The following is a 22,743-nucleotide window of genomic DNA, read 5'->3' as shown; positions in this document are numbered from 1 at the left end:
GGTCTCAGGCCTGAGGTGACCGGTTGCATGCCCACACAAGGCCCACCCTTGCCACATGTGCACCTAGGCCTGGGGCAAGGTGGCACGCTGGCACAGGGCTAAAATGGCTGGGCAGGACTTGGAGGGCAGGACTCTGTGAGCAATCATCCCCCTCCCCTCCGGCCCCATAGCACCTGCAGGAACCACCGGTGGGAGTGCACTGACCAGCCCTGCCTGGGCACCTGCGTAGCCTATGGGGACGGCCACTTCATCACCTTCGATGGCGATCGCTACAGCTTTGAAGGCACCTGCGAGTATGTCCTGGCCCAGGTGTGTAGGCCCTCAACTCCACCCACAATTTCATGACCCCTCAGCCCCGCTCATAGGCTGGTTGGCTCGAGCCTGGCTCCTGCCTGTGACCAGTGCTTTGTCTCTTTTTGTCCCAGGACTACTGTGGGGGCAATACCAGCACTAATGGGACCTTCCGTGTCATCACGCAGAATGTCCCCTGTGGGACCACAGGGACCACTTGCTCCAAGGCCATCAAGGTCTTTGTGGAGGTAAAGGTGCACCTGTGGCCGGGGACCTCCACTTCCCACCTGGCTCTCCAGCCATATTTTTGTCCAATGACCCCAAACCAGGACTTGGAACAGCAGACACTTAGTGTCTCACTTCAGAGGCTGGAAGTCCAAGATCCAGGCTGGTGGGCAATGTTTTCTGCAGAGGTCTGAGAGGTCTGGGGAGGGTCCCTCCTTCCTTTCCCAGTTTGGGGGTTCCAGGTGTTCCTTAGCTGTGGCTTCATTGTGCCGATCTCTGCCTGTCTTCCCATGGTCACTTGCTCTGTCTCTGTGTCCTCTCCTTTGTCACTTATAAGAACACTGTCCTTGGATTTAGGGCCTACCGAGATAATTCAGGAAGATTCCATTTCCATTTGCAGACTTAATCGTCTGCAAAGACTTTTTTTTTAAGGAAAGAAGTTTGTTGTTCCTGCTATGGTGCTGGGGATGAAACCTAAGACCTTAGACATGCTGGGAAAATGCTCTACCCCTGAGTACATCCCAGCCCTTCAAAGACTTGTTTTCTAATAAGGGGACACTCACGGGTCCTGGGGGTTAGACTGTGGACAGATCTTTTGGGGGACACTCACGGGTCCTTGTAGACTGTGGACAGATCTTTTGGGGGACTATAATTCACCCCACCACACCTGGGGCCCCACTACCAGTAAAAGAAGGTTAGAGTTCACAGGACAGAATCCAGAGCTGCTGACTGAGGGTGAGGAGAAGCCAAAGAAGACCACAGCAGGTTAGAGGAGCTGAGTGTGGGTGGGCAGAGCGAGCCTTCAGGGGCTCTCCTTCTGGCAGTGGCCTGATGGTTCCTGTGGTCTCCTCGCTCTGCCGGTACTTCCTTTCCAGCCTCTGGCCACACTCACTTATCCCTAACTGCAGCTCCTCACACCACAAGCTACTGGGCACCATGGAGCCCCATCCTGGTGAAGTAGTGGCTGGTGGGCCCCTGGCACCTCAGTTCCCTGAAGCTGTTGCCCTGTGTGCCTCCTTCTGCAGAGCTATGAGCTGATCCTCCATGAGGGGAGCTTCAAGGTGGTTGGGAGGGGGTCAGGTGGCATCCTGCCCTACAAGATTCGATATATGGGCATCTTCCTGGTCATCGAGACTCGCAGAGGGATGGCTGTCTCCTGGGACAGGAAGACCAGCGTGGTCATCCGGCTGAAGCAGCATTACAAGGTGAGCATAGCCAGCCTGGGGGACTCTTCTCTTAGGCCTGGTCCTGCCAGGACTGAGTCTGGCAGCTGACAAGGCTGCTGAGGTTGAGGGCTGGTCCTCACGTGGAAAAGCCCCAGCCAGGTGAGGCCACACACAACACCAGGTTGTACCCTGATCAATAGGTATAGCAGAGCCCTGGAGGGCCAGCTGGCTCTGTCCACTGGCCCTTGAGGCTGCAGAGGGCTCTAAGGGAGCAGGTGCTGTCCACCTGCCTGCCCACCCCAGGACTTGCTTCACACCTTCTCCCCTTGCAAGTTCACTGGGTACTGCCCAGAGGAACCTGGTGCCCTCCCTGTGGTCTTGCTCCTGGGCCAGCTTCTGTACTGTCTTGCCCAGTTGCCTTGCTACCCAGCTGCATCTTTCTTTGTGCTCTGCAGGGCGGGGTCTGCGGCCTGTGTGGGAACTTTGATGACATCGCCATCAATGACTTCACCACGCGGAGCCAGTCTGTGGTGGGCAACGCACTGGAATTTGGAAACAGCTGGAAGTTCTCCCCGTCCTGCCCGGATGCCCTGGTGCCCAAGGACCCCTGCACCACCAACCCTTACCGCAAGTCCTGGGCCCAGAAACAGTGCAGCATCATCAACAGTGCAACCTTTGCCAACTGCCGCTCTCAGGTGGGGCCCAGAGAGGCCCAGGGCTTGGGCGTGGTGGGCAGGGGCCAGAGGGATTTATGGCTACCTCCTTTTTTCTGGGTGGGAACTGAGTGTGACTGGGTTGGGCACATAGGCCTCTGAGGACAGTCTTGACCCTACCACAGCACATGGCACACAGTCCTGGGGTTTTCAGGTCCTGGGTCTGATGTCCCATGAAGTGGTTACCCGTGATCCTTATCCCCGGCACGGAGTCATCTCCACTGTTTCAGGGCCAGTCCTTGGCCACAGCCTCCATTAATGACGCTCACTGAAGGGACCCCACCATCTTTCCTGATGGTCCCCAGACCTGCCCAGACTACAGCACAAACAAGGCCACCTGGGGCTCCCCTAGAAGGTGTAGTAGAGACTTCCAAAAACCCTCCCCTATGCCTTCAACCAAGACTGGAGTGTTCCCACTTAGGGACACAGGACTGAACAAGGTGGCAAGAGGTGGGGGACTCACACAAAGTTGTGCCAGCCAACACTCCTCACTGAGTGAGCACCCTGGTCACTCCACAGCTTGCTCTCAAGAGCAGGTGGCCAGTGTGTCCCCTTGCTGTCCTGCTCCTTGGCTCAGAAGGTCCTTTGTGGCCTGATGAGGCTGACCTCAGCTTTAGATGCTGGTGGTAGTGGCAAAAGCAAGAACTTGTCTACTCTGGGGTTTGCTGCCTGGGATCAGTGTGGGTTGGGGGCTCACTCATCTATAGTTAAGGGATCCAGTCAGCTCCTGTGTTGGAGTGGCACAGGGGAATGCCAGTCTGGAAGTGAAGTGATGCTGGGCAAACTTCTGGCAGCAGCCATCACCTGCTGCTTCCTTGGGGCATGTTCTCCAGGGCCTCAGAGATTGGGGGCAGGTCTAGGGTGCCAGGTCACCTGGAGGAATAGGTACGAGACCTGCAATTGTCAGGGGTAAGGCAACAGAGAGGTCGGGGATGGGCTCTGTGCAGAGGAGCTCAAGCAGGGGCCACCAGCGACCACAGGGGCAGCAGTCCAGGTGAGGAGTCAGATGTGGGGAGGCAGAAGTGCAACAGAGTTCAGCACACTGAGCAAAGCAAGCCAGGGCACAAGGGTAGAGGGAGAGGGCGGGTAGGGGGACCAGGATTCAATGCCCTGGGTGAATTTGGAACCTGTAGGTCATGTGACTAGATTCTCATGATAAAAGGATCCAAGGAGCATGATTGCAGGTGCACAGGTGGGCAGGTGCTCAGGCGGGCAGGTATATAGGTAGGCAGGTGCCCAATGAGCTAGAGAGGTGGTACTGGGGGCAGCTCTCATTTGGGATCCTCTGACAATGACTCATGGCCCTAGGATCAGGAATCTCAGACCGCTGGTGTTGGTGGTTGGCCTACAACTGGTTCCAGGGACTCACCCAGGACTGGCTGTCCTCGACCTGGAAAGATGTTTTGTTCTCCCTAAGTGTCGCCTTGGTCCCTCTGTTCCAGGTTGACTCTACTAAGTACTACGAGGCTTGTGTGAGTGATGCCTGTGCCTGTGACTCAGGAGGTGACTGCGAGTGTTTCTGCACTGCTGTGGCCGCCTATGCACAGGCCTGCCACGATGTGGGCGTGTGCGTGTCCTGGAGGACGCCTGACATCTGCCGTGAGTGGAGCTCTGTCCGTGGTGCTGAAAGATAGGGCTGGGGAGGAAGTGGGCAGCAGCCTTCCTCCTGGCCCTAGGGCTGCTAACTGGCACACGGGCACACACATTCTTGATACGTGTGTGCAAATCTATGTGTACATCTGTACAGGCAGTCCCAGTACAAGCGGCTCTCAGGAACTGGCGTTCCAGGGGTGAGGCTGGGGAGGGAACCTGAGGCCAAGTGCCAGCCTGGCCTGAGGTCTGTTAGTCCGGGCCCAGTGTGGGGCTGGCCTGGGACACATGGCAGGAAGAAGCCTGGCAGTCACACACTTAGCCTTTGCTCTCTGCACCCAGCCCTGTTCTGTGACTACTACAACCCACATGGGGAGTGTGAGTGGCACTACCAGCCCTGTGGGGCACCCTGCCTGAAGACCTGCCGGAACCCCAGTGGCCACTGCCTGGTTGACCTGCCTGGCCTAGAAGGTGAGGGAGAAATGTGCCGGGTGAGGAGGCCTTTGGGCAGGCCTGGGACTCTCAGGGTGGCTCTGCTACTGTGGTGGTGGTGGGGAGCTGGGCAGCCTGCTACCTACCTGAGAGGTTAGAAGGCCATTGGGCTCCTTGTCCACCCCAGGATGCTACCCAAATTGCCCATCCAGCCAACCCTTCTTCAACGAGGATCAGATGAAGTGTGTGGCCCAGTGTGGCTGCTATGACCAGGACGGAAACTACTATGACATCGGCAAGCAGGTTCCCACGGCAGAGAACTGCCAGAGCTGGTGAGAGGGTGGGCAGGCAAGAAGGGGACTGGGGGTGGGGAGGAGGAGGAGGGAGGAAGGAGTAGGGGGTCAGGGGCAGGCAGGGACCACCTACAGGCCCTCAGCACCTCTCTTCCCCTCCCCACAGCCACTGCACCCCTGGCGGCCTCCAGTGCACTCACAGCCCCTCAGGTAAGAAGGGGTCCATGGGTTTGAGGATGAGGGCTAAGCTGGAGGCTCTGAATGACTGGGTGCCTGTCACCGCCCCCAGCCTGCGTGTGCACCTATGAAAACCGAACCTACGCCTACGAGGATACCATCTACAACACCACCGATGGCCTTGGCGCCTGCCTGACAGCCACCTGTGGAGACAACGGGACAATAATCAGGAGGACTGAGGAGTGTCCTGGAATCCTGACCACAACACCTTTCACCTTCACCACCACCACAGCCCCTCTCTCTACAAGTAAGCCTGCCAGGCTCTCCGGAAGCCCCTGGCCCTGGGCCATCATGTGAACCAGAGTAAGATTTGATCACATCTAGGACCTACTAGACACTTGCCCAGGCTTTGCCTGGGATCTGTGCTCCCCACCCCTCCTTCCTCAGGGCTTCTTAGGAAGCCTAAGCACAGTGACAGGTAGGGCTGCTCCCGACAACCACAGACCTTCCTGAGACTCTGTCTTGTCCTTGGTGCAGCTCACCCCAGCTGGCCAGCTCCCTTGAGCCTGGCACTCAGGCCAGCCCCATAGTTAGAATGGCCTGAGGTGAGAATCCATTGTCATCCCCTCCTCCTAGGCTGTAGCAAGAGCCAGAGGAGGCTGACTGGGGCCCTGTCAAACCTTCCATGCAGGTTCAGCTACTACTCTATCCACTGTGTGTGTTCGCGAGGTCTGCCACTGGTCCGACTGGTATGACGGAAGCAGTCCAGAGGCAGGCATGGGAAGTGGGGAGTTCGAAACATTCGTGAACCTGAGGCAACTGGGGTACCAGGTGTGCCAGGCCCCCACTGCTATTGAGTGCCGGGCAGAACAGTTCCCCAACACACCTCTGCAAGAGTTGGGTCAGAACGTGGACTGTGACCCAGCCCAGGGGTTGACATGCCTCAATGGAAACCAGAGCCCCCCTCTCTGCCACAATTACCAGCTGCGCGTTCTGTGCTGTGAGAAGATGCCCTGTGGCTCGTCCCGAGCCACAACAAGCAGTCTTCTCCACTCCCCGTCTACACCCACAACAGAGTCCTCCCTGTTGACACTCCCCACAAGGACAACACACCATGGATCCCTGACAAGCTCCACCCAAACCACAGCAACCAAAGAGACCACCCTGCAGACAAGGATAAGTTCTGGGCCTGCAACAGCCTTCACCTCACAGACTGTGTCGCCCACCCCAGCTAAGACTGTCACCCGCTTGGTCAGCAGCACCCTGACCTCAGCCACCACCACCTGCCAGCCACAATGTCAGTGGACAAAGTGGTTTGACACGGATTACCCCAAAACTGAAATCGCAGGGGGGGACACTGAGACATATGACAGGATCCGGGCGGCAGGGGAAGACCTCTGCGATCGGCCACAGAAAATAGAGTGCCAGGCCCAGAACTACCCTGGCTTGACCCCGGACAGGCTGGGTCAGAAAGTGCAATGCGATGTCCGGTTTGGCCTGGTGTGCCGTAACCAGGACCAGAATGACTTATTCTCAATGTGTTTCAACTACATGATCCGTGTTCTGTGCTGCAATGTAAGCCAATGCCAGGGAACTGCCACCACTGTGCCCTTGACTACAACACGGGGAACAGCCACCACAATCTCCCAGACCCTGTCTTCAAAGCCACAGCTCAAAAGTAGCCCAGTGATGACCCACACGCCCACAGGCAGTACCACAGCATCTACGAGCATCTCGGAAGGACCAACATCTGCCAGACTCACAGAGACTCCCATTACATCCACCACAAGAAGCCCTAAGACCTCTCTGGGCCCCACGGGAACCACCCAACCAGGAGAGACCACGTCCATCCTTTCAACGTTCAAGACCACAGGGAGCTCCTTGCAACCATCCACTCCAGCCTCAACAACAGCACGAACGTCCATGACTGGCTCTAAACCAGGAGCGTGGACCAGCACGGCTGGCACCGTCCCCACAGAGACTCTGACCACAAGCCCGGCACTGACAACACGCATAAGCCAGCAGCCCACCTTACAGACCGAGATCAGCACACCAAGGACACGGGTGACACCAGGCACCACGACTGAGGCCAGCACCAGCCAGAGCACAACCCTTTGTCAACCCAAGTGCAAGTGGACTGAATGGTTTGATGTGGACCTTCCGACCTCGGGGGTGGCAGACGGTGACATGGAGACTTACGAAAACATCAGGGCTGCAGGGGGCAAGCTGTGCCAGGCACCAGAGAAGATAGAGTGCCGGGCAGAGAACTACCCGGAGGTTAGTATCGACCAGATCGGGCAGGTTGTCACCTGTAGCCTGGAGACGGGGCTGGTGTGCAGGAACGAGGACCAGATAGATGACTTCAGCATGTGTTTCAATTACAACGTGCGTGTGCTCTGCTGTGACTACAGTCACTGCCCCAGCACCACGGTGCCTGCATTGTCCAGCACCACCTCCAACACGTCCCCCACCACAAGCTTGTGGTCGTCGATGGTGTCAAGGTCCACATCTCCAGGCCTGCCCCAGACCAGCACCGCCTCCACAGGGACCAGCAGGGGGATCGTGTCCATCTCCACCACCCAGACACCCACGGGCTCCACTATGGCTTCCTCCTCTACTCTGGGATCCACTCACACACCTCCAGGACTGACCAGCAGGACCATCTCAACCATGGCCACCAGCTCCATCACAACACCCTCTTCGATCCCAGTGACTACACATGCTCCCAAAACACTGATCACCTTGACCAAGGCTACTGGCTCTACCACGCTTCCCTTCTCTGTCCACACCACATCAGTGCTGAGCACCAGGGCCACCTCACCTGTGATCACTGGATCCACTATACGCTCTTCCTCCAAGCCTGAGAGTTCCTACACCACTCCAGTGCTGACCACCAGAGCCACCTCCCAAGTACAGTCTCTGTCTCCCAGGAGTCCCCACACAGGACCCTCCCACTCTGGGTCCACCACAGAGCCAACCCTGTCCACCCTCACCACCAGGACGACACCCCCTACATCCCTGACCAGCCACACCCAGATCACAACAACCAAAGAGACCACCCTGCAGACGAGACCTAGTACCACAGCATCTACCAGCATCTCGGAAGGACCAACATCCGCCAGACTCACAGAGACTCCCATTACATCCACCACAAGAAGCCCTAAGACCCCTCTGGGCCCCACGGGAACCACCCAACCAGGAGAGACCACGTCCATCCTTTCAACGTTCAAGACCACAGGGAGCTCCTTGCAACCATCCACTCCAGCCTCAACAACAGCACGGACGTCCATGACTGGCTCTAAACCAGGAGCGTGGACCAGCACGGCTGGCACCGTCCCCACAGAGACTCTGACCACAAGCCCGGCACTGACAACACGCATAAGCCAGCAGCCCACCTTACAGACCGAGATCAGCACACCAAGGACACGGGTGACACCAGGCACCACGACTGAGGCCAGCACCAGCCAGAGCACAACCCTTTGTCAACCCAAGTGCAAGTGGACTGAATGGTTTGATGTGGACTTTCCGACCTCGGGGGTGGCAGACGGTGACATGGAGACTTACGAAAACATCAGGGCTGCAGGGGGCAAGCTGTGCCAGGCACCAGAGAAGATAGAGTGCCGGGCAGAGAACTACCCGGAGGTTAGTATCGACCAGATCGGGCAGGTTGTCACCTGTAGCCTGGAGACGGGGCTGGTGTGCAGGAACGAGGACCAGATAGATGACTTCAGCATGTGTTTCAATTACAACGTGCGTGTGCTCTGCTGTGACTACAGTCACTGCCCCAGCACCACGGTGCCTGCATTGTCCAGCACCACCTCCAACACGTCTCCCACCACAAGCTTGTGGTCGTCGATGGTGTCAAGGTCCACATCTCCAGGCCTGTCCCAGACCAGCACCTCCTCCACAGGGACCAGCAGGGGGATCGTGTCCATCTCTACCACCCAGACACCCCTCACTTCCCACAGGATCACTGAGTGGTCATCTGTCCCTAGCCCCTCTGCCCTCCCAGCCTCCACCTCCAGCCTTCTCTACACCACAGGGCAGACGATCACTGAGACCCCAAACTTAACCTCCAGGACAACCTTGCAAAGCCCTCCTCCCACTGCTCATGTGAGGACTGTCAGTACCACCCCTGGGTCTTCTAGCACCAGGGCCTCCTTTCAGACCAGCCTCTCCTCTGGCACCTTGCCTATGACCACGGGCTCCAACATACCCTCTTCCTCTGCCCACAGCACCCTAGTGCTGACCACTAGGGCTACCTCGCCTGTGACCACTGGCTCCGCTATACCCCCTTCCACCAACCCTGAGACATCCCTCACCCCACCCGTGCTGACCACAAGAGTCACCTCCCAAGGGCCCTTTCGGTCCCCCAGCAGTCCCCACACAGGACCCTCCCACTCTGGGTCCACCACAGAGTCCCCCATGTCCACGCTCACCACCAGGACGACACCCCCTGCATCCCTGACCAGCCACACCCACACCACATCAACCAAAGAGACCACCCTGCAGACGAGACCTAGTACCACAGCATCTACCAGCATCTCGGAAGGACCAACATCCGCCAGACTCACAGAGACTCCCATTACATCCACCACAAGTAGCCCTAAGACCTCTTTGGGCCCCACGGGAACCACCCAACCAGGAGAGACCACGTCCATCCTTTCAACGTTCAAGACCACAGGGAGCTCCTTGCAACCATCCACTCCAGCCTCAACAACAGCACGGACGTCCATGACTGGCTCTAAACCAGGAGCGTGGACCAGCACGGCTGGCACCGTCCCCACAGAGACTCTGACCACAAGCCCGGCACTGACAACACGCATAAGCCAGCAGCCCACCTTACAGACCGAGATCAGCACACCAAGGACACGGATGACACCAGGCACCACGACTGAGGCCAGCACCAGCCAGAGCACAACCCTTTGTCAACCCAAGTGCAAGTGGACTGAATGGTTTGATGTGGACTTCCCAACCACAGATGTGGCAGATGGTGACATGGAGACTTACGAAAACATCAGGGCTGCAGGGGGCAAGCTGTGCCAGGTACCAGAGAAGATAGAGTGCCGGGCAGAGAACTACCCGGAGGTTAGTATCGACCAGATCGGGCAGGTTGTCACCTGTAGCCTGGAGACGGGGCTGGTGTGCAGGAACGAGGACCAGATAGATGACTTCAGCATGTGTTTCAATTACAACGTGCGTGTGCTCTGCTGTGACTACAGTCACTGCCCCAGCACCACGGTGCCTGCATTGTCCAGCACCACCTCCAACACGTCTCCCACCACAAGCTTGTGGTCGTCGATGGTGTCAAGGTCCACATCTCCAGGCCTGCCCCAGACCAGCACCGCCTCCACAGGGACCAGCAGGGGGATCGTGTCCATCTCCACCACCCAGACACCCACGGGCTCCACTATGGCTTCCTCCTCTACTCTGGGATCCACTCACACACCTCCAGGACTGACCAGCAGGACCATCTCAACCATGGCCACCAGCTCCATCACAACACCCTCTTCGATCCCAGTGACTACACATGCTCCCAAAACACTGATCACCTTGACCAAGGCTACTGGCTCTACCACGCTTCCCTTCTCTGTCCACACCACATCAGTGCTGAGCACCAGGGCCACCTCACCTGTGATCACTGGATCCACTATACGCTCTTCCTCCAAGCCTGAGAGTTCCTACACCACTCCAGTGCTGACCACCAGAGCCACCTCCCAAGTACAGTCTCTGTCTCCCAGGAGTCCCCACACAGGACCCTCCCACTCTGGGTCCACCACAGAGCCAACCCTGTCCACCCTCACCACCAGGACGACACCCCCTACATCCCTGACCAGCCACACCCAGATCACAACAACCAAAGAGACCACCCTGCAGACGAGACCTAGTACCACAGCATCTACCAGCATCTCGGAAGGACCAACATCCGCCAGACTCACAGAGACTCCCATTACATCCACCACAAGAAGCCCTAAGACCCCTCTGGGCCCCACGGGAACCACCCAACCAGGAGAGACCACGTCCATCCTTTCAACGTTCAAGACCACAGGGAGCTCCTTGCAACCATCCACTCCAGCCTCAACAACAGCACGGACGTCCATGACTGGCTCTAAACCAGGAGCGTGGACCAGCACGGCTGGCACCGTCCCCACAGAGACTCTGACCACAAGCCCGGCACTGACAACACGCATAAGCCAGCAGCCCACCTTACAGACCGAGATCAGCACACCAAGGACACGGGTGACACCAGGCACCACGACTGAGGCCAGCACCAGCCAGAGCACAACCCTTTGTCAACCCAAGTGCAAGTGGACTGAATGGTTTGATGTGGACTTTCCGACCTCGGGGGTGGCAGACGGTGACATGGAGACTTACGAAAACATCAGGGCTGCAGGGGGCAAGCTGTGCCAGGCACCAGAGAAGATAGAGTGCCGGGCAGAGAACTACCCGGAGGTTAGTATCGACCAGATCGGGCAGGTTGTCACCTGTAGCCTGGAGACGGGGCTGGTGTGCAGGAACGAGGACCAGATAGATGACTTCAGCATGTGTTTCAATTACAACGTGCGTGTGCTCTGCTGTGACTACAGTCACTGCCCCAGCACCACGGTGCCTGCATTGTCCAGCACCACCTCCAACACGTCTCCCACCACAAGCTTGTGGTCGTCGATGGTGTCAAGGTCCACATCTCCAGGCCTGTCCCAGACCAGCACCTCCTCCACAGGGACCAGCAGGGGGATCGTGTCCATCTCCACCACCCAGACACCCTTCACTTCCCACGGGATCACTGAGTGGTCGTCTGTCCCTAGCCCCTCTGCCCTCCCAGCCTCCACCTCCAGCCTTCTCTACACCACAGGGCAGACGACCACGGAGACCCCAAACTTAACCTCCAGGACAACCTTGCAAAGCCCTCCTCCCACTGCTCATGTGAGGACTGTCAGTACCACCCCTGGGTCTTCTAGCACCAGGGCCTCCTTTCAGACCAGCCTCTCCTCTGGCACCTTGCCCATGACCACGGGCTCCAACATACTCTCTTCCTCTGCCCACAGCACCCTAGTGCTGACCACTAGGGCTACCTCGCCTGTGACCACTGGCTCTGCTATACCCCCTTCCACCAACCCTGAGACATCCCTCACTCCACCCGTGCTGACCACAAGAGTCACCTCCCAAGGGCCCTTTCGGTCCCCCAGCAGTCCCCACACAGGACCCTCCCACTCTGGGTCCACCACAGAGTCCCCCATGTCCACGCTCACCACCAGGATGACACCCCCTGCATCCCTGACCAGCCACACCCACACCACATCAACCAAAGAGACCACCCTGCAGACGAGACCTAGTACCACAGCATCTACCAGCATCTCGGAAGGACCAACATCCGCCAGACTCACAGAGACTCCCATTACATCCACCACAAGAAGCCCTAAGACCCCTCTGGGCCCCACGGGAACCACCCAACCAGGAGAGACCACGTCCATCCTTTCAACGTTCAAGACCACAGGGAGCTCCTTGCAACCATCCACTCCAGCCTCAACAACAGCACGAACGTCCATGACTGGCTCTAAACCAGGAGCGTGGACCAGCACGGCTGGCACCGTCCCCACAGAGACTCTGACCACAAGCCCGGCACTGACAACACGCATAAGCCAGCAGCCCACCTTACAGACCGAGATCAGCACACCAAGGACACGGGTGACACCAGGCACCACGACTGAGGCCAGCACCAGCCAGAGCACAACCCTTTGTCAACCCAAGTGCAAGTGGACTGAATGGTTTGATGTGGACTTTCCGACCTCGGGGGTGGCAGATGGTGACATGGAGACTTACGAAAACATCAGGGCTGCAGGGGGCAAGCTGTGCCAGGCACCAGAGAAGATAGAGTGCCGGGCAGAGAACTACCCGGAGGTTAGTATCGACCAGATCGGGCAGGTTGTCACCTGTAGCCTGGAGACGGGGCTGGTGTGCAGGAACGAGGACCAGATAGATGACTTCAGCATGTGTTTCAATTACAACGTGCGTGTGCTCTGCTGTGACTACAGTCACTGCCCCAGCACCACGGTGCCTGCATTGTCCAGCACCACCTCCAACACGTCTCCCACCACAAGCTTGTGGTCGTCGATGGTGTCAAGGTCCACATCTCCAGGCCTGTCCCAGACCAGCACCTCCTCCACAGGGACCAGCAGGGGGATCGTGTCCATCTCCACCACCCAGACACCCTTCACTTCCCACAGGATCACTGAGTGGTCGTCTGTCCCTAGCCCCTCTGCCCTCCCAGCCTCCACCTCCAGCCTTCTCTACACCACAGGGCAGACGACCACGGAGACCCCAAACTTAACCTCCAGGACAACCTTGCAAAGCCCTCCTCCCACTGCTCATGTGAGGACTGTCAGTACCACCCCTGGGTCTTCTAGCACCAGGGCCTCCTTTCAGACCAGCCTCTCCTCTGGCACCTTGCCTATGACCACGGGCTCCACTACGTCCTCCTCCTCTCTGGGATCCACTCACACACCTCCAGGGTTGACCAGCAGGACCATCTCAACCATGGCCACCAGCTCCATCACAACACCATTAGCGACACCCACAGGCACTTCACAGGCTACAGGGTCACCCACCTTCACCTCCCAGACCTCACCTGGACCATCCAGTACTGCCATATCTACAGTTTGGGGCACATCCAGCACACCTACCAGCACCAAGGTGACTGAGTCAGTCCCTTCTCCTGGGGTGACCACCACGGTCTTCACCATGACTGCCTCTACAGCCTCAGAAACTCCCAGTAAGACTCAGACCTCACCCCTGCTGACCAAAAGCCTCACACCCTCATGGGATAGGTCCACGGCCTGCAGGCCTCAATGCATTTGGACAGACTGGATGGATGAGGACTACCCCACTCCTGGAGCCAATGGTGGTGACTTTGAGACATATGCTGTACTCCGTGAAGCTGGCAACCTCTTCTGCGAGCACCCACAGGATATCCAGTGCCGCTCAGAGAACTATCCAGACCAACCACTGGCGGCCCTGGAGCAGGTGGTTCAGTGCGATGTGCATGTTGGACTGGTGTGCAGAAACCTCGACCAGCCTGGGCCCCTGCAGTACTGCAACAACTTCCAAGTGCGTGTGCTATGCTGTGAAGACTACAGCCACTGCACCACCACATCTGCTGCCAGCAGCTCCACCATGGCTCCCACCTCCGCAACAGGATCCACTAATATGTCAACTGAGCTGACCACCAGGTCCACCTCACCCATGGCCACTGGCTCCACCATAGTCCCTACTTCCACACCAGGGTTGACTCATCTATCACCCAAGCTCACCACCAAAACCGCCTTACCCAAGGCTACTGGCTCTACTGCAGCCCCAACTGCCATGCCAAGATCCACTCACACACCACCTGAGCTGACCACCAGGGCCACCTCACCCACGCCCACTGGCTCCACAGCTACTCCTTCCTCCATGCCAGGGTCCACTCAGATACCACCAGAGCTGACCACCAGGGCCACCTCACCCATGGCCACCAGCTCTACCATGCCCCTCTCTTTCTCCCCGAGGACTTCACGCACACCTGCAGTTCCCCCGAGCAGCCTGCTGACCTTCAGTGTATCCACTGCATCTCCCATGGGCCTCAGTACCCTCGGGCCCACCACCTTTTCCAGCCCGCCCTTTTCCCCATCACCCTGCTTCTGCCGGGCATTTGGACACCTGTTCTCACCTGGTGAGTGAAGGCCACACACCCCTGCCCCCTGTCCCTATCAACCTGGGGGTCTCTGCCTTGGGATTTGGGGCCCCTTCCCTGTGGTCCACACTCAGTTCTTTCTGCCCTTAGCCAACACCAATCCACTCCATGACTGCCCCTCCTGTCCTGACTTCTCCTAAGGTTACCTGCCTGGTCAGCTGGTGTACGGCTGTCCTTTTATGGTTTCTCCTTCACAGGGGACATCATCTACAATAGGACTGACAGAGCTGGCTGCCACTTCTATGCTGTCTGCAACCAACACTGTGACATTGACCGCTTTCAGGATGCCTGCCCCTCCTCCTCACCTCCAGTGTCCTCCACCCCTGTTCTCACACCCTCCCTTCCCCCTGGCTGTGATAATGCAGTCCCCCCTCGACAGGTAGGCCTCCCTTCTCCCTCCCTCTCCCTTTAACATGACACAGCTTGAGCCACTGAAGGTAGCCTTAGGTCAGGACTGCCATGCAAGCTGAGCTGAGACCAACACTAAGCACCACCTCAGCCCCTTGGCCTGTCTCAGAGACCCCCTACCCTGCTAGCTCTAGTTGGTGGGAGGTACATGGGATCTGTGGTCTTGGTCAGCACGAGCTGGGACTCTGAGCCATGAGGACCCCAGGCAGGAGGCCAGGCAGGGCTGGAGTGCTGGGCCTGGACCCTTGAGAGCTGCTCCAAGTAAGCACCCTTCATGTCCACTGCTCCAGGTGAATGAGACCTGGATCCTGGAGAACTGCACAGTGGCTAGATGTGAAGGAAACAACCATGTCATCCTCTTGGAGCCAGAGCCCGTGGCCAATGTCACCTGTGTGAACGAGCACCTGCCCGTCAAAGTGTGGGACCAGGGCCAACCCTGTCGCTTCCACTACGAGTGCGAGTGTGAGCAGGCACTGGGCATGGGAGGCCATACTGTGGGGTCAGGGTGTGGCTGGGGCATTGGAGGTAAGTTGGACAGCACACGTGCCTGTTCTCCTGACCTGCAGGCACTGAGTCCATGGGGAGGGCTGAGAATGCAGGTATGGCACAGGGATCAGGGAAGGACAAAGGTGCAAGCAGGGTGCTCAGAGGGGCTCATTTCCTGGGGCCCTAATAACCAGTTTCCATTACTGAGTGCACAGGACACTGAAGTGAATGACCCCAAACAGGGACTTAAGACACAGACACTTCGTATCTTACGTCCCCGAGGCTGGATCCAGGCTGGCCAGGTCTGGGGAGGATCCTTTCTATCTTTCTCAGTTTGGGGGTTCCAGGTGTTCCTTGGCTTGTAGCTTCATCGCTCCAATCTCTGCCTGTCTTCTCATGACCATCTGCTCTAGTCCATGTCTTCCCATTTGTCACTTATAGGAACACTGCCATTGGATTTAGTGCCCAATCTAATTCTGGATGATTCCATTTCGAGATGCTTCACTTAGTCATATGCAAAGACAATCTTCCAATAAGTCACATTTGCAGGTCCCACAGACCTGGTTTGGAGGACACCATTCAACTCATGACTCATTTTATAGATGAGGCAGGGGTTTGCGTGGCATCTGAGGTGGCATTTCTGGTGGTGGCCCTGGGTAGCAAGGCTGAGAAAGGGGCCTCCAGCCTGTTGTGTCCTGCAGGCCTCTGCACTGGATGGGGGCAGTCACACTACTCCACATTTGACGGCACCTCTTACACCTTCTCCGACAACTGCACCTACGTTCTCATGAGAGAGATCAACCCTACACACGGGAACTTGACCATCCTCATTCACAACCGCTATTGCAGCATTGCCGCTGAAGCTGCCAGCTGCCCCCGTGCCCTCCAAGTGCACTACGAATCCATGGAGATCATACTCACCACTTCCACCACCAGCGGGAAGAGGGAGAGTGTGGTGAGTCTGTGTGGCAGGTAGAGTGGCCCCTCCCTGCCACAGGGCTCAGGTGTGGCGGCAAGAGAGTCAGCGGCCAGGTGCCCCCGGGACCAGAGTCCTGTGCTCCCTTCTATCTGAGGCAGCCCTCAGGGGAGCAGGGAAGGACCATGGGGGGCAGAGCATGCCCCCAAATCCAAGCTTTGGGGTAGGGAATACACAGGAGCATTCCCAGCATATGGGCAGCTCCCATTGCTGCCTGGCCCTGCCCCTGGTAATGGGTCCCCTTGGACATTGCCAGATCCTATTTGACCAAGTGCGGTTGAGCCGTGGCATCAGCAAAAACGGTGTGAGCGTATCTGTGACTGGGGCCACCATGAGCGTCAACATTCCCGCCATTGGTGTGAGCGTCACCTTCGATGGGCGCATCTTCCAGGTCCGGCTGTCTTATAGCCAATTTAACCACAACACAGAGGGCCAGTGTGGTGAGTGGGTACAGCCTGGCTCTTGGCCACACTCCCTGAGCCCCACCAGCTCTGGGTACACCCCCCTCCCCTGCAAATGCCTCCCCAGGCCTCCATAAAAGGTGGGGGAACAGAGATGGGGGAGACAGTGAGAGGCTGATGGTAGCCCCGTCACTTCCCAGGTACCTGCACCAACAGCAAGCAGGACGACTGCCGCAGGCCAGATGGCACCATGGCCCCCACCTGCAGGCACATGGCCAAACACTGGAAGGTTTCTGGGGAGGGCTGCCCAGTACTGCCCAGCCCAGCCCCGAGCACCAGCCCCCAGCCCTCCGTGTCCACCACAGTCACTTTCACTACCCCATGCTCCTCCAAGCCTCTTTGTGAGCTACTGCTAAACCAGTGAGTCCTTGGCTTTGGGGTGGTGGACCTGGGCAGCAGCCCCCCTGGCCCAGGCTCCCTGCTGGACACTGAGCTCCTGGGCGTGACCACCCCCTTCTGTAGGGTCTTCGCTAAGTGCCACAGCCTCGTCCCACCTGGCTCCTTCTTCAACGCCTGCGTCAGCGATAGCTGCCAGGACAAAAGCACCAAGGACCTCTGCCAGAGCCTGGAGGCTTATGCAGCACTCTGCCGTGCCAGGGGCGTGTGCACAGACTGGCGCAACGCCACCAGTGGGCTGTGCGGTGAGTTGGGACGGTCCTGGGGCTCCAGCCTCCAAGGCCCATCTGATGCTGACACCCATCTCTGTGCCTACAGACCTCCCCTGCCCTTCCACCAAGGTGTACAAGCCATGCAGCTCTGTGCAGCCGGAGTCCTGTGACTCCAGGTAAGGGCCGCTGGGTGGTGGGGACCCCAGGGCAGAAGCATCTCCGGCCTTCCTCTGTCTGAAGGATCTTAGAAGGGAGAGGAGACCCAAGGACAGGCTGCATTTCTAAGCCTGAGTCCTGTGGGCACCCATAACCTCAGGACTCCCAGGAATACCCTCCCTTGTGCCTGAGCTCCTGACCTCTTACAGGCTGAGCCTAGGAAGGAAGCCCATCCCCAACCTCTGACCACAGCACATGGGTGACCTCAGACCCTTCCTTGACTGTTGGTCATGGGTTCAGAGGCCTCTGTCTTCTTATCCGGCAGGACCCAGGCCTCCCTGAATACCTCGGGGCTGGCCGAGGGCTGCTTCTGTCCTGATGGTCAGCTCCTCTTCAGCTCAAGTAGGGACATCTGTGTGTCTGAGTGTCGTAAGTATTCTCCATCCACTGCTGGATGCATCCCCCCACCTTCACAGGGCCATCCTTGCCTGCATAGCCAGGGCCCCACACATCTTGGGCCTTGTTTTACCTGGTTGTCATATGAGACAATCACGGAGAAGCTTTGAGCCCTGCAGAGCCCCAAAGGCCTCTGTGAACCTGTCACTGTCCCTGTCCTGAGCCTTGTGGCTTGGAACTGACTGGCAAGGACCCCTGGAGAGCTAAATTTTCTGCATCCCAACCCCAACCAATCCTGTTGGCCTGACAGCCTGAGAGGTCCCAGGGGGCTTCTGTTTCATCCTGGCAGGAAGACAGAGACATTGGCCTGGGGTCAAGGGTGGCACAGTTCCCAAAGCCTGGGACCCACTCTGCCTGGCTAGAGGCCCAGCATCTCCAAAGACTTCTCTCTTTTCCTTCTAGCCTGCATGGGACCTGATGGGCTTCCCAAATTTGTGAGTGGTTCTTCACCAACCTTCCCCTGCTACCTGAGCTGAGGGAGGGAGGATGGTAGACAGTAGCCCCTTCTCATGTGGCCAGCTCTGCCCACAGCCCAGGGGAACTGGCACAGGCTCTCATGCATCCTTCTTGGCTCTGTTAACCCAGGCAGCAGAGGGCAAGTCATGCTGAGGGTGGGGGCCTGACTTAGTGCCAAGACTAGCTGGAGGGGCTGGATACCTTCTCCTGGGCCTGGCCCTGGCCCCAGGGAGACCCTGACTTGGTCTGTTCTAGCCGGGAGAGCAGTGGGTCAGCAACTGCCAGACCTGCGAGTGTGAGGTGAGCTCAGTGTCAGTGCAGTGCAAGCCAGTGCAGTGCGAGACCCAGGACCAACCCCTGCAATGTGGACAGCCCGGCTTTGTAAACTTGACCAGGCCCCAGGCTGACAACCCATGCTGCCCTGAGACACTGTGTGGTGAGTGCCTGCTGGGCAGAGGTGGGGGAGGAACAGAGCAGAGCCAGCACCTGTCAATGGATACCAGAGGGCTGTGTCCTGGCTGGCCATGGGGGCTAGGGGGAAGGAGTGAAGGTCAGGCAGGTTGGGCAGCACCCTGACAGGGCCAACTCTCCACAGTGTGCAACACGACCACTTGCCCCCAGAGCCCGCCTGAGTGTGGCCCAGGGCAGGACCTGATAAGAACCCAGGAGGAGGGTGCCTGCTGCCCCAGTTTCAGCTGCCGTGAGTGGGGCAGAGCAGGGCTGGGATGGGGCAGGGGTGTGGTCCCTTGGTCTGGACCTGACTGGTGGGGCTCAGGACCGGGAAGAGCATGGGTTTCTGGCTCTTCCAGGCCACATTCCACCCCCTTTTCCTTTCAGATCCTAAGTTGTGTGCATACAATGGTACCGTCTATGGGGTAAGGACTCAGCCCAGGCAGGGTGGGGCAGGGTCTGACCCAGGCTCAGGCGGGTGAGAACTGGCGTCCCTCTGAGTTCCACTCCTTGTCTCAACATCTCTGCTATGAGGGCAGATCAGCAACGCAGCTCTGGGCTCTTGAGAGCCAGGACACAGGGCGGCCCTTTCTATCCAGAGCTGTGTAAAAACAGGCCACCATACCCGCCACCTGTGAGGGCTCAGCTTCAGGTCTCCAGTAGGAGTGTGGGGCAGGACACACTACCTAGAGTCTTCACCCACTGTAGTCCCTGCCAGCTCCAGGACTGTGCTCAGCCAGGGGCACATCCATACTCTGAGGGAAAAACAAAAAGGCCCAGTCTGGCACCCAGACGGCTCCTTGTGTCTTACCTTGTGCCTTTGGTGCTACTGCTTGTCCACTGCAGGTTGGTGCAAACTTCCCAGGAATCACTCCCTGCCACTTGTGCACCTGCCTCTCTGTGGACAACCAGGACCCGACAGTCCATTGTGAGAAGGAGGTCTGCACCACCACCTGCTCCCAGGTGAGCCTGCTGTTGGGCAGATCCAGCTCCCAAATGCCCCCCTGTGGCAGCCCTGTCACCAGAGGGTCCCTCCAGCTCAGCCTCTGATGGGGTCTTGCCTTTTCCCAAAGGGAAAAACAAGCAGGAAGGTGATAGGGTCTGAGGAACAGGGTCAGCCACCTGTGAGGGACCTGGGACAGGGGGAAAGATCAGGCTTCAGGAGGGCAGCAATAGACAGAAGGTGCAGGAAGTGGGGTTGAGGCTATGCCAAGAAAATCGGGAATGGGATGTGGTGCTAGGTAGGGACATGGTCTCTTAGCAGGTCCTGCCAAGGAGGCCCCCTGGGTGTAGTCAGGAGGGTGGCTGTCTGGAGGAGGGATCTCACCACCCTCCTGTCCCCACAGGGCTTTGAGTACTCAAGGGTGGCCGGGCAGTGCTGTGGGGAGTGTGTGCCAAATGCCTGCCTCACACCGGATGGCTTGCCAGTGCAGGTAACAGGAGAGGGCTATGGGGAGGATCTCAGCCCCTTACTGGGAGACCCTCAGCCCAGCAAGGCTGGACCCATGAGCTAATCCCCACCAGGGCCTCCACTCTCCATCTTGCTTTTCAGCTCAACAAAACCTGGGTCAACAGCCATGTGGGCAACTGCACTGAGTACCGCTGTGAGGCCGTGAGTGGGGTCTATTTGCTGATCCCACAACCCACAGTTTGCAAGGATGTCTCAGAATGCAGGGTATGTGCCATACCCAGGAGGCCCCACCCCCACCCCATCAGCTCTGCCCCATGTCCCCATCCCCACACCCAGCCAACATCCTAGCTCTGTCCCAACCCTCCCCATCCTTGGCTCTGTAGGGGATCCTCAGGAAAACTGGCTGCTGCTACTCCTGTGATAAAGTAGGTAAGTTGAGGCTGCCTCCCTCCCAGCCCTCTAACTCCATCAAGACTCCACCTGTTGATTCCTGTGGCAGCTGCCCAGACTTCTCCCACTGGCAGTGGGATCCTGACTCCCAGATCTCACTCACTCGCAGGGTAACAGGAGGGAGGTCATGCATGACTGACTGCTCCAGGCCCATGCTTCAGAGTGAGAACTGAGGTCTCAGTACCTGCTTATCTCTTCCCAGACTCTTCCCAGTGCCAAGTACACTCCAACATGACCACTCTGCGAAAGCAGGACTGTGCAACAGAGGCCTTGGTCAATGTCACCTTCTGCAAGGGCTCCTGCCCTGGACTGTCCAAGTGAGTGCGCACCTCACCTCTCTGAGAATGTGGCAGAGCTGGTGGCCACCTAGAGCCTGTCTGCTGGCCAGCCATCCTGCCCTGGGTCAGGAGACTACCTGAGACTGAAAGGAGGGGAGGGGTCTCCCAGCAGGCCTCTCTTTCCATGTTCACTTGCACAAAGCCTAGGGTCGACCTACTGGTCAGGCAGGGATCAGCCATGTGGGATGGAGCACCTTGGCTGTGGATCCTTGTCAAGAGGCATGGTCCATGTAGGGAGGGGCAGGCAGAATTGGAGCTCCTGGTGGATCCCCCAGATCCACCAGGATGGCCCTGGGCCATGGTTGGCTGTAAACCTGGCCCTGGACCAGGTTGGCCAAGAAGGTTGGAACCTTGGGCCAGAATATGTGGGAGGAAGGGTTGGGTCAGCTATGGAGGAGGGTCTGCCCAGGACCAGCAAGATGGAGATGGTCAGGAAGGAGTGAGCCATGGGAGGCTACAGAAGGACAGTGGGGCTCAAAGTGATCCTGAGAACCCACAGAGCCCAAAACAAGGGAAACCCATGTGCTCAGAGAGCATCCAGACCACTGTGGACAGATGGGACAGCTGGTGAGAGCCCTGGAGGCCCAGGATTTGCTGTAGTGCTGAGAGGAGCCTGGGGCTAACAGGCTGCCCTGCTGTGTCTGCAGGTACTCCATGGAGGCCCAGGCCATGGAACACCAATGCACCTGCTGCCAGGAAAGCAGGGTCCATCAGGAGACTGTGACCATGCGCTGTTCCAACAGCACGACCATCCAGTACACATACAACCAAGTGGACGAGTGCAGCTGCACTCTGTCCTGCAATCCCCCGCCCATGGCACCCATGTATACCTATGTCTAGGGGCCGTTGCTGAAAAACATTCTTCCCCCCATCCCCCATGCCCCTCCACTTGGAGCCAGAATGTGCATCACTGACCACAGAAATAGGTGGGCCAGCCTCATAGAGCCCAGGTGAACCCTCTGTGACTCCCACCTTTCACCTGCCTTGCAGTGAGACTAGCAATCCAGGGGGGTGATGGACCCGTAAGAATTCATTGAGGAGGGTGCCAAGTGGGGATCCTGACTTGGAGACCCTCTGACCTGTCTCGGCCACCTGCCATCAGGCCCCATTCTACCTGAAGCACAGCGCGCACCCAGACCAGCCTCACTACTCCGTGATGGCAATGAGATGCCCTGCAGCAAAGCTAAGAAGCTGCTGCAGTGCTGCTCCTCGCCATAAAGGCCACCACCCCCCGACAGCACAATTCTCTGCCAGCCATCACACACGCCTGAGGGCAGACAAGGGCCTGTCTAGGCAAGTCCAGCTGCCAGGAAGCTGTGTCAGGCAAGGTAGCTGTCTGCTATGTCTGGGTCCTGTGGCCTACTGGAGGGGACTGGAGCTGGGGTGGAGAGAGGCCAGCACCCCAAGCACCCTCTGTTTACCCAGTCCCAAGCTGAAATAAACCCTGGCACTGTGTGTGTTTCGTCCTGGTGT

The 22,743-nt window shown here is 58.1% G+C and overlaps 1 protein-coding gene across 1 annotated transcript in view; it reads left to right on the top strand.

Moving 5' to 3' along the window:
• Positions 1-22,528, top strand: part of Muc5b (mucin 5B, oligomeric mucus/gel-forming) — a 35,126-nt gene extending 12,598 nt beyond the window's left edge. The window contains exons 21-50 of the mRNA XM_074064707.1: positions 171-309; positions 426-539; positions 1,542-1,721; positions 2,138-2,377; positions 3,838-3,994; positions 4,328-4,456; positions 4,605-4,749; positions 4,877-4,920; positions 5,000-5,194; positions 5,579-12,989; positions 13,272-13,358; positions 13,713-14,593; positions 14,812-14,993; positions 15,313-15,484; positions 16,210-16,463; positions 16,741-16,924; positions 17,086-17,305; positions 17,408-17,586; positions 17,660-17,729; positions 18,035-18,138; positions 18,568-18,599; positions 18,877-19,057; positions 19,217-19,321; positions 19,459-19,496; positions 19,918-20,034; positions 20,418-20,504; positions 20,624-20,746; positions 20,866-20,911; positions 21,135-21,249; positions 21,918-22,528. Of these exons, the coding sequence (XP_073920808.1) occupies positions 171-309; positions 426-539; positions 1,542-1,721; positions 2,138-2,377; positions 3,838-3,994; positions 4,328-4,456; positions 4,605-4,749; positions 4,877-4,920; positions 5,000-5,194; positions 5,579-12,989; positions 13,272-13,358; positions 13,713-14,593; positions 14,812-14,993; positions 15,313-15,484; positions 16,210-16,463; positions 16,741-16,924; positions 17,086-17,305; positions 17,408-17,586; positions 17,660-17,729; positions 18,035-18,138; positions 18,568-18,599; positions 18,877-19,057; positions 19,217-19,321; positions 19,459-19,496; positions 19,918-20,034; positions 20,418-20,504; positions 20,624-20,746; positions 20,866-20,911; positions 21,135-21,249; positions 21,918-22,110 (12,124 nt within the window). The 3' untranslated portion in view covers positions 22,111-22,528. The remainder of the gene's footprint in view (positions 1-170; positions 310-425; positions 540-1,541; positions 1,722-2,137; positions 2,378-3,837; positions 3,995-4,327; positions 4,457-4,604; positions 4,750-4,876; positions 4,921-4,999; positions 5,195-5,578; positions 12,990-13,271; positions 13,359-13,712; positions 14,594-14,811; positions 14,994-15,312; positions 15,485-16,209; positions 16,464-16,740; positions 16,925-17,085; positions 17,306-17,407; positions 17,587-17,659; positions 17,730-18,034; positions 18,139-18,567; positions 18,600-18,876; positions 19,058-19,216; positions 19,322-19,458; positions 19,497-19,917; positions 20,035-20,417; positions 20,505-20,623; positions 20,747-20,865; positions 20,912-21,134; positions 21,250-21,917) is intronic.
• Positions 22,529-22,743: the final 215 nt, after the last annotated feature.

Source organism: Castor canadensis, chromosome 1 (genome assembly GCF_047511655.1).
Source record: "Castor canadensis chromosome 1, mCasCan1.hap1v2, whole genome shotgun sequence".
In the NCBI taxonomy this organism is placed as follows: domain Eukaryota; kingdom Metazoa; phylum Chordata; class Mammalia; order Rodentia; family Castoridae; genus Castor; species Castor canadensis.
Note: the sequence above shows the minus strand (reverse complement) of the source record. Positions and strands in the feature narration are given on the sequence as shown.